This window comes from Cherax quadricarinatus, chromosome 67, assembly GCF_038502225.1.
Source record: "Cherax quadricarinatus isolate ZL_2023a chromosome 67, ASM3850222v1, whole genome shotgun sequence".
Classification (NCBI taxonomy): Eukaryota; Metazoa; Arthropoda; class Malacostraca; order Decapoda; family Parastacidae; genus Cherax; species Cherax quadricarinatus.
Genome location: NC_091358.1, coordinates 498,070 through 508,069, shown reverse-complemented (window position 1 = coordinate 508,069; position 10,000 = coordinate 498,070). Strand labels below are relative to the sequence as shown.

Below are 10,000 nucleotides of genomic sequence, written 5' to 3'. Positions count from 1 at the left end.
TATGAGAAATAATTAGCATTTAAATGTAATAATTTTAGAAGTTAATTAATGATCTGTGTTGTTCCTTGTTTGTAAATTTATACATCAAGACTCAGGTAAGAAAACATACTTGTACCACATTTTATATAATTTTACTTTACAATTTGGTGTTTCATGATATAAAATGTTTAATGTGGAACAGTTAGCTAAAATCACTTGAAATTTGTGAAGTTTGTATTACAGTTTTGTTTTTTTTGTTGTTGTTGTAAATCCATCTTTAAATGCAAGATACCAGTAAATTAAAATATGGTGTATAATATTAATATATTGGCTGTAAATAAAAATGTGTAAATTTAATGCATCTCCACAGCATCTATCATCGTGAAGGCACAGTGGTATGTAAGAAAAGATGTCCACCAAATGACCGTGAATGTCTCACTAACAACACACAGACGGTCTTGTACTCCTCCTATTCCCTACCAACAATTTCTCATGTCCCTGAGCCAATGGTAAGTTTCCTCGTATAATTGTTGCTAACCCCCATTTTTTCTTCCTATTCATATTAATATACAGTGGAACCTCAAATATCGAACTTTCTTTGGTCCAGAAGGCTGTTTGAGTGCCTTTACCGAATGAATTTATTCCCATGAGGAATAAATGTAAATTAGATTAGTCCATTTCAGACCCTCTTAAATACACTTATAAAAGCACTTACAAAAATACACTTACATAATTGGTTGTGTTGGGAGCAGTTCGATTTTTGAGGTTCCACTGTATAGTGGCTCATTCTTTCCACAGTGCAATATTATAAATTTAAAACCATAATTTCTGTGTTTCTGATCCCTTGCAAAATAATTACTCTATTCACTAGCATCTTATATGTTGGTAGATTGAACTGTAAAATTTGGGAAATATAAGCATACTGGGAATTTTCCCTGTGGTAATTGTAAATATGCAGATTTTTTGATGCAGTATGAGTGACACATCTGGAAACATCGCTTTCCTGCAAACAATTATGCACTCATATTAGGCTTAGAGTTCTTTTAACTAAGTCTTTTTTTTTTCAATTTAATTAAGATCTACATTATTTAATTTATATGTGCCATAGTTATTTTCTTTGTAAAAGGATTAGAACATACATACTCTCCCATTCCATTTGTATTGTAAATTAAGTAACTTCTTGTAATTTCACAATCTCGGTTCAATAATGCCATAAAACTGAAGATTATTAAACCTCTTTAAATAATATGTAAATGTTTTGTAATTGACTACTTTGTCATTAGTTACCTTTCTTGTTGAACATATGATTGTGTTTATTTACACAAGAAGCCTTATGATTAGTTGCCAGAAATGCATTCCATAATTAGTGGCTTTCTTTTGTGCCTTGTAGGGGTGAGGAAGAGCCAGTTGTGAGTGTGGGGGAGGTGTGTGAGGCAATGGGTAGAAAGAAAGGGAGTAAAGCAGCTGGAATTTATGGGATAAAGACAAATGTTAAAAGCAGGTGGAGATATAGTTTTGGAATGATAAAAAAGAGAGGAAGGTACCTAGGGATTAGCAGAGACCATGCATAGTTCCTTTGCATAAAAGCAAAGGGGACAGAAGAAAGTGTAAAAGTTATAGGGAAATAAGCATGAGTTGTTATTGAAAGAATCAAGAGTAAGATGGAGAGCAGAATGGCAGATGAACAAGGTAGGAGGCTTTAGGAAGGGTAGAGGGTGTCTAGCCCAAGTGTTTGCAGTGAAGCATATAAGTGGACAGTATTTAGATAAGGGTAAAGGGGTTTTAATTGCATTTATGGATTTGGAAAAGGCACATGATAGAGTAGATAGGAGAGCAGTGTGGCAGATGTATGGAATAGGTGGTAAGTTACTGAATACAGATAAGGATGAGGATAGTGAGACTCAAGTTAGAGCATGTAGAAGAGAGGGAGATTATTTCCCAGTAAAAGTAGCCCTTAGACAGAGATGCATGATGTCGCCATGGTTGTTCAATATATTTATAGGTAGGGTTGTAAGAGAAGTGAATGCTCAGGTGTTGGCAAGAGGTGTGGGATTAAGAGATAAAGAATCTAACACAAAGCAGATGTTGTCACAGTTGCTTTTTGCTGATAACATTGTGCTTTTGGGAGATTCTGAAGAGAAGTTGCAGAGGTTGGTGAGAGAGTTTTGAAGGGTATGTAAAAGAAGGAAATTAAAAGTGAAGAACATAGGAAAAAACAAGGTGAAAAGAATAACAAAAAGTTTAGTTAATGAAAGATTGGGTATCAGATTGGGTGTTTGGGAGTGGACTTGTTAGCAGATGAGTCTGTGAAAGATGAGATGAATCATAGAACTGATGAGGGGGAAAAAGGTGAGTGGAGCACTGAGGAGTCTGTGGAGACAAAGAACATTTTGTATGGAAGCATGGGTGGTAAATGTTGCAACAAGGAGAAAGCTGTTGGCAGTGGAGATGTCTTGTCTGAGGGCAGTGTGTGGTGTGAATATAATGCAAAGAATCCATAGCTTGGAGATTAGGAGGAGGTGCAGGATTTCTAAAAGTATTATCCAGAGGGCAGAGGAAGGGTTGTTGAAATGGTTTGGACATTTAGAGAGGATGGAACAAAATAGAATGATTTGGGGGCATATAAATCTGTAGTGGAAGGCAGGGTAGGGGTCATCCTAGGAAAGGTTGGGGAAATGGGGTAGAGGATTTGTATGCAAGGGGCTTGGACTTCCAGCAAGCATGCATGAGCATGTGGAGATGAATGATTTTTGTGACTTGACATGCTGTTGGAGTGTGAGCAAAGTGACATGAAGGGATTCAGGGAATCCAGTTAGTCGGACTTGAGTCCTGGAGGTGGAAAGTACAGTGTTTGCACTCTGAAGGAGTTTTTTAACTGTAATGTAGGCATGCGTTTGGCAAGACAATGGAGTGAATGATGAAAGTTTTTTTTTTTCAGGTCACCCTACCTTGGTGGGAAAGGGCCAATATGTTAATAAAAAAAATATTTTACTCATATATCTACATTGTCTCTAAGCTCAAAAGAAATAAAGGATTATCATTATTAACATTAAGCTGTATCTGCCACTTCTCTAACCATATCACTCTCTCCAGATATTCCTGTAAATCTCTAAGTCTTCCCTTCAGAAATTATTTTGCAGCCTAATTTAGTGTCATTGGCAAACTTGCTTACATTTCCACTTATCCCATCATCTATGTATTATTATTATAATCAAAAAGAAGCGCTAAGCCACAAGGGCTATACAGCATCATCTATGTAGATTGTGAACAAGCAGCCCAATATTGATCCATGGGCACGCTAGTAATGGGTCCCCATTCTGATTACTCCCCATTTATGCAAACTTGCTGCTAACTAGAAGTCTGACCATGGTTTAAATCATTGAATGGATGGGGATCAAACCCATGGCAAGCAAGTCATAAAACTTGCAGGCCAATGCACTACTCACTGGTCCATGTAATTTGTTTGCAATCATGTTATTATAGTTTCAGTAATTACATTCGTGGGAATAGTGTTAATCCCGTAGGGGACTTACAGTACCCAGGGAAATGGAAGGCAATCAGATTTGATTCAAGGAATTAAAGCATAGGTCCAATTCCTTAGATCAAGAAGCCCACACTAGCATCAAGGAACCTCCCTTGAGGGGGTTACAATTTTAAGTCTTACTATGCCTTGGTCCAGGAGATAATTTCTCCTCTTATATATACTATGTGCTGCTGCTGCCTTCATTAGTCTAGGAATTCTATTAATGCAGAATTTCAAAGCATATTAGGCAGAATATCAACATTTCATATTATTATTATAATCAAAAAGAAGCGCTAAGCCACAAGGGCTATACAGCGCTGCAGGGTAGGAAGGAAGCGAGGGTATCAGGTGGCAAAAGGGAGATGGATGAGTAATAGGTTACGGAGAACAGCGGGGCAGTGGATGGTGAAAGGGTATAGGGCAGCAAGAGATTGAGGTAGAAAGGGCTGAGGGGAGTGCAAAAGGTATCATCATCAGAGTTTGTGGAGTAAATCAGTCATTGTCAAGAAGTCTATGAGAGAGTCAGGATTAAAGGAGGGTCCATCAGCAAGAAGGGAAGGTAAAGAGAGAGTAGTAGAGCGGAGACGACGTTGGAGGTAAATTCTGCGTGCTCGTTGATAGAGAGGGCAGTCTAACAGAATGTGTCTAATCGATGCTGGAACTTGACACTGCTCACAGAAAGGAACAGGGTGCCTCTCCATGAGATACCCACGAGTAAGACGAGTGTAGCCAATGCGAAGGCGAGAGAGAGTAGTCTCCGAACCTCGGCACTGATGACAAGAAGACGGCCAGTAACCTATGCTCGGTTTAATAGAATGAAGTTTGTTACCAAGCAGAGTTGACCAACGTTGTTGCCAACGGGTGTGAAGGTGGGTAGCTATTACAGCAAAATAGTCCAGAAATGAAACACCTCTATATGAAATTGGTAGGTCATGTACTGCTGACCGCACAGCAGTGTCTGCCTGTTCACTGCCCTGTACGTCGACATGACCTGGAACCCAACAAAAAACAATATGCTTGGTAGAGATACGGCGTAGCCAAAGTTGGATACGGAGAACTAGGGGGTGAGGTGTATCAAATCTTCGTATAGCCTGTAGAGCACTAAGGGAGTCTGAGACAACCACAAATGATGACACGGGCATTGATGCGATACGAACAAGTGCTGCAAGAATGACATACAATTCGGCAGTAAAAATGCTAGCCGAAGATAGTAAATGCCCTCGCACGATGCTGTCCGGAAATACTGCTGCGTCAACATTTCATAATAGTGTAGAATTTGTTTGATCTGTATGACCCCTGAGAGTTTAGCAGTTAGTTTTGATTGTAATTATTATTATAATCAAAAAGAAATGCTAAGCCACAAGGGCTATACAGCTTTGATTGTAATAATATGTCTAATAGTATATTAGGGTAAAATATTAATGTTTTATAGTATATCAGCGAAAAATACCAGTATTTTATATATCATGGCAAAATATCCATGTTTTACATTTTGTCTGAACATCGTTTTATATTGCTTAAGCAAACTATCAACATTATATACGGGCCGTCTTCTTGTCATCAGTGCCGAGGTTGGGAGACTACTCTCTCCTGCCTTCGCATTGGCCACACTCGTCTTACTCGTGGGTATCTCATGGAGAGGCACCCTGTTCCTCTCTGTGAGCAGTGTCAAGTTCCAGTATCAATTAGCCACATTCTGTTAGACTGCCCTCTATCAACAAGCACGCAGAATTTACCTCCATCATCGTCTCCGCTCTACTACTCTCTCTTTACCTTCCCTTCTTGCTGATGGACCCTCCTTTAATTCTGACTCTCTCATTGACTTCTTGACAACGACTGATTTACTCCACAAATTCTGATACCTTTCGCACTGCCCTGCTGTTCTCCGTATCCTATTACTCATCCATCTCCCTTTTGCCACCTGATACCCTCGCTTCCTGCCCTGCAGCGCTGTATAGCCCTTGTGGTTTAGCGCTTCTTTTTTATTATAATAATAATCAACATTATATAATATTTACAGCAGAATTTTAATATTGTTTTATTGTATATTATGGTAGAATATCAGTGTTTTATAATACCATAAGGCAGAAGAGCAGCATTTGTAGTATACAAGAAAACATTTTCTTAGTGTCGTGTTCAACATGTAAGAGTCAGCTGGCCACACAGCGAAGGGGCTGCTGGTCATCTCAGGGAAAAAGAAGTTGAAAGTTTGGACTCTGTTATTGTGAAGTACTAATATTTATCTGTCCCCACCAGCCACTAACAACTCTACGTTTTGTGAGCAGCAGGACAGGACACGCCACCAGAACAAGATACCAAATATTAAGTGGCAACAATAGAAACTGTTTTGATGTGAGGAACATGAACAGATTTGGTGAGTACTGTACACTATGTAATGAATCACCTTTTAACCCCTTAACTGTGTGCAACATACTAATATGCAGGTGGTGGTAGTGTGTCCTACATACTAGTATGCAGGTGGTGGTACTGCGTTCAGTGTACTACTACATACCATTTTATGCATGCACCAATCTGCCACTTGCCAATATTTTTTTTTTTTATCTCAGGACAACTCTTTAGGGTGTCTTCCATCTATTCATACATTTGAAAAAGTCTAAAGCTAGCAGTGTGCACACAATGTATCATGGTTAACTACTCAGGGAATACTGTATGTCTGGCACACTAGTACACCTCACTAGCTACAGTAAACAAAGGAACCAACTGTTGTTCCACCACCAGCTTCCCTACCAGCAAGCAGTGTTTACAAGTGGCTCAAAGATGACTTATTCAGCCCGACTTTATGTATTACAATTTCATGATACTATAAGTGGAATTCAGCCACAAAGCACAGTAAGTGTATAACGCAGGATAACACAGTCAAGTCAAACAATGCGAGTAATTTCCATGTTTTGATGAATACAGGTCTCCCTCAACATTCACGTTTTCAACTTTCACGGGCTTCACACATTCGCGAATTCTCAACCGCCAAATTCCCAGCCACCAAATTCCCAGCCGCCAAATTCCCAGCCACCAAATCATATTTAAGTTTCCCACCACCTGCGAGTCCCTACTACCCTCCCTCCGACCCCCGCAACTGGCAGCCAGCCCTCCCACCACTCAGTGTGGCGAGTGTTTTGTTTGTTCATTATTTGCTATTAAACTACAATATAAATAATGTAAACCCATTCATGACTGCATATTTGAATGGCTATTCGGACAGGTATTAGACGGTGACGTGTTTACTCTTGAATACTGCAAAGAATTAAACATTTCTGCTACAGCTAATAATAACAATAGTAATAATAGTAATAATAATAATAATAAATATGATATAATTGAAGAAGGAAATTGTACAAAAATACGAGGGAGTGGTTGACACATCGTCAGTGTGACTGTTTATGCTGGAGTGAACATTAGTCTCCCTGCTCTTCCAAACATTTCACAATAATTCATTGTGTTTGGTGCTTGTAGATTGAGTGTGACTGGAGTGGTAGAGGCAGTGATTGAGGCAATGGTATTTAATAACATACATGTTAATAATGATACATGTTATTAATAATATGTACTATTATTATTTATAACATATATGTTATTAAATACATACATGTTAATAATAATACATGTTATTAATAATAACATATATGTTATAAATAATAATAGTACATGTTATTAAATACCACTGCCTCAACCGCTGAATTATTGTGAAATGTTTGGAAGAGCAGGGAGACTAATATTCACTCCAGCATAAACAAAGCCACACTGACGATGTGTCAACCACTCCCTCGTATTTTTGTACAATTTCCTTCTTCAATTATATCGTATTTATTATTATTATTATTATTACTATTGTTATTATTAGCAATAGCAGAAATGTTCGATTCTTTGCTGTGTTCAAGAGTAAACACATGATGTCACCGTCTAATACCTTTCCTAATAGCCATTCCAATATGCGGTCATGAATGGGTTTACATTATTTATTCTGTAGTTTAATAGCAAATAATGAACAAACAAAACACTCACCACACTGAGTGGTGGGAGGGCTGGCTGCCAGTTGCGGGGGTCGGAGGGAGGGTAGTAGGGACTCGCAGGTGGCGGAGGCAGTGGTGGAGTCTGTGGTATTTAATAACATACATGTTATTAAATAACATACGTTATTAAAGCATAACATGTATATACAGTGGACCCCCGCATACCGTTGGCCTTACATAACGTTAAATCCGCATACCGATACATTTTATCGCTAAGATTTTGCCTCGCATACCGCTAAAAAACCCGCTCAATGCTGTTCGTCCGAGACGCGTCGAATGTGCGGCCTTAGCCAGCCTCACATGTTCCGCCGGTGGCATTGTTTACCAGCCAGCCTCCGCGGTAACATCCAAGCATACAATCGGAACATTTCGTATTATTACAGTGTTTTTGGTGATTTTATCTGCAAAATAAGTGACCATGGGCCCCAAGAAAGCTTCTAGTGCCAACCCTACAGCAATAAGGGTGAGAATTACTATAGAGATGAAGAAAGAGATCATTGATAAGTATGAAAGTGGAGTGCGTGTCTCCGAGCTGGCCAGGTTGTATAATAAACCCCAGTCAACCATCGCTACTATTGTGGGCAACAAAAAGGCAATCAAGGAAGCTGTTCTTGCCAAAGGTTCAACTGTGTTTTCGAAACAGAGATCGCAAGTGATGGAAGATGTTGAGAGACTCTTATTGGTGTGGATAAATGAAAAACAGATAGCAGGAGATAGCATCTCTCAAGTGATCATAAGTGAAAAGGCTAGGAAGTTGCATGAGGATTTAATTAAAAAAATGCCTGCAACTAGTGATGATGTGAGTGAATTTAAGGCCAGCAAAGGTTGGTTTGAGAGATTTAAGAAGCGTAGTGGCATACATAGTGTGATAAGGCGTGGTGAGGCTGCCAGTTCGGACCACAAATTATTATTATTATTATAATCAAAAAGTCGGACCACAAAGCAGCTGAAAAATATGTGCAGGAATTCAAGGAGTACATAGACAGTGAAGGACTGAAACCTGAACAAGTGTTTGATTGTGATGAAACAGACCTGTTTTGGAAGAAAATGCCAAGCAGGACCTACATTACTCAGGAGGAAAAGGCACTCCCAGGACATAATTATTATAATCAAAAAGAAGCGCTAAGCCACAAGGGCTATACAGCGCTGCAACTCCCAGGACATAAGCCTATGAAAGACAGGCTTACTCTGTTGATGTGTTCCAATGCTAGTGGTGATTGCAAAGTGAAGCCTTTATTAGTGTATCACTCAGAAACTCCCAGAGCATTCAGGCAAAAGAATATCCTTAAGGCTAATTTGTGTGCGCTGTGGTGGGCAAACAGTAAGGCATGGGTCACTAGGGACTTTTTCTATGACTGGTTACACCATGCATTTGCCCCCAATGTGAAATATTACCTAACTGAAAAGAAATTAGACCTTAAGTGCCTCCTGGTGTTAGACAATGCCCCTGGTCATCCTACAGACATGGCAGAGCGACTTTATGGGGACATGAGGTTCATTAAGGTGAAGTTTTTGCCTCCTAATACCACTCCTCTCCTGCAGCCCATGGACCAGCAGGTTATTGCATTATTATTATTATTATAATCAAGGGGAAGCGCTAAACCCGGAGGATTATATAGCGCCTGGGGGGAGGGATGTGGAAGGCATTCAGGCTTAATTCGGGGAACTGGAGCACAGATCCAATTTCCTAAATCAAGAGCCCCTCACCAACATCAAGGAACCTTCCTTGAGGGGCAGGTTATTGCAAACTTCAAAAAAAACTGTACACAAAAGCTCTGTTTGAAAGGTGCTTTGTAGTGACCTCAAACTCAACTGACTAAGAGAGTTTTGGAGAGATCACTTTAATATCCTCAATTGTGTAAACCTTATAGGTAAGGCTTGGGAGGGAGTGACTAAGAGGACCTTGAACTCTGCTTGGAAGAAACTGTGGCCAGAATGTGTAGACCAAAGGGATTTTGAAGGGTTTCAGGCTAACCCTGAGAGGAGTATGCCAGTTGAGGAATCCATTGTGGCATTGGGAAAGTCCTTGGGGTTGGAGGTTAGTGGGGATGATGTGGAAGAGTTGGTGGAGGACGACAATGAAGAACCAACCACTGATGATTATTATTACTATTATAATCAAGGGGGAAGCGCTAAACCCGGAGGATTATACAGCGCCTGGGGGGGGATGTGGAAGGCATTCAGGCTTAATTTGGGGAACTGGAGCACAGATCCAATTCCCTAAATCAAGAGCCCCTCACCAACATCAAGGAACCTTCCTTGAGGGGCAACCACTGATGAGCTGCTAGATCAACTTCAACAGCAAGAGGCCAGACCTGAGGAAACTGGTACGGAGGAGGGGAGAGAGAAATTGAAGAAGTTGCCTACTACAAAGATTAAGGAAATCTGTGCAATGTGGCTGAAAGTGCAAACCTTTATGGATGAAAATCACCCTCACACAGCTATTGCAAGCCGTGCTGGTGACTATTAC

At 39.9% G+C, this 10,000-nt stretch overlaps 1 protein-coding gene across 1 annotated transcript in view; it reads left to right on the top strand.

Annotated features, from left to right (window-relative positions):
- The window catches only part of LOC128699641 (fibrillin-2), a 206,911-nt gene that overhangs the window by 192,067 nt on the left and 4,844 nt on the right, over positions 1-10,000 (top strand). Inside the window, exons 35-36 of the mRNA XM_070099319.1 lie at positions 350-488; positions 5,759-5,876. Of these exons, the coding sequence (XP_069955420.1) occupies positions 350-488; positions 5,759-5,876 (257 nt within the window). The remainder of the gene's footprint in view (positions 1-349; positions 489-5,758; positions 5,877-10,000) is intronic.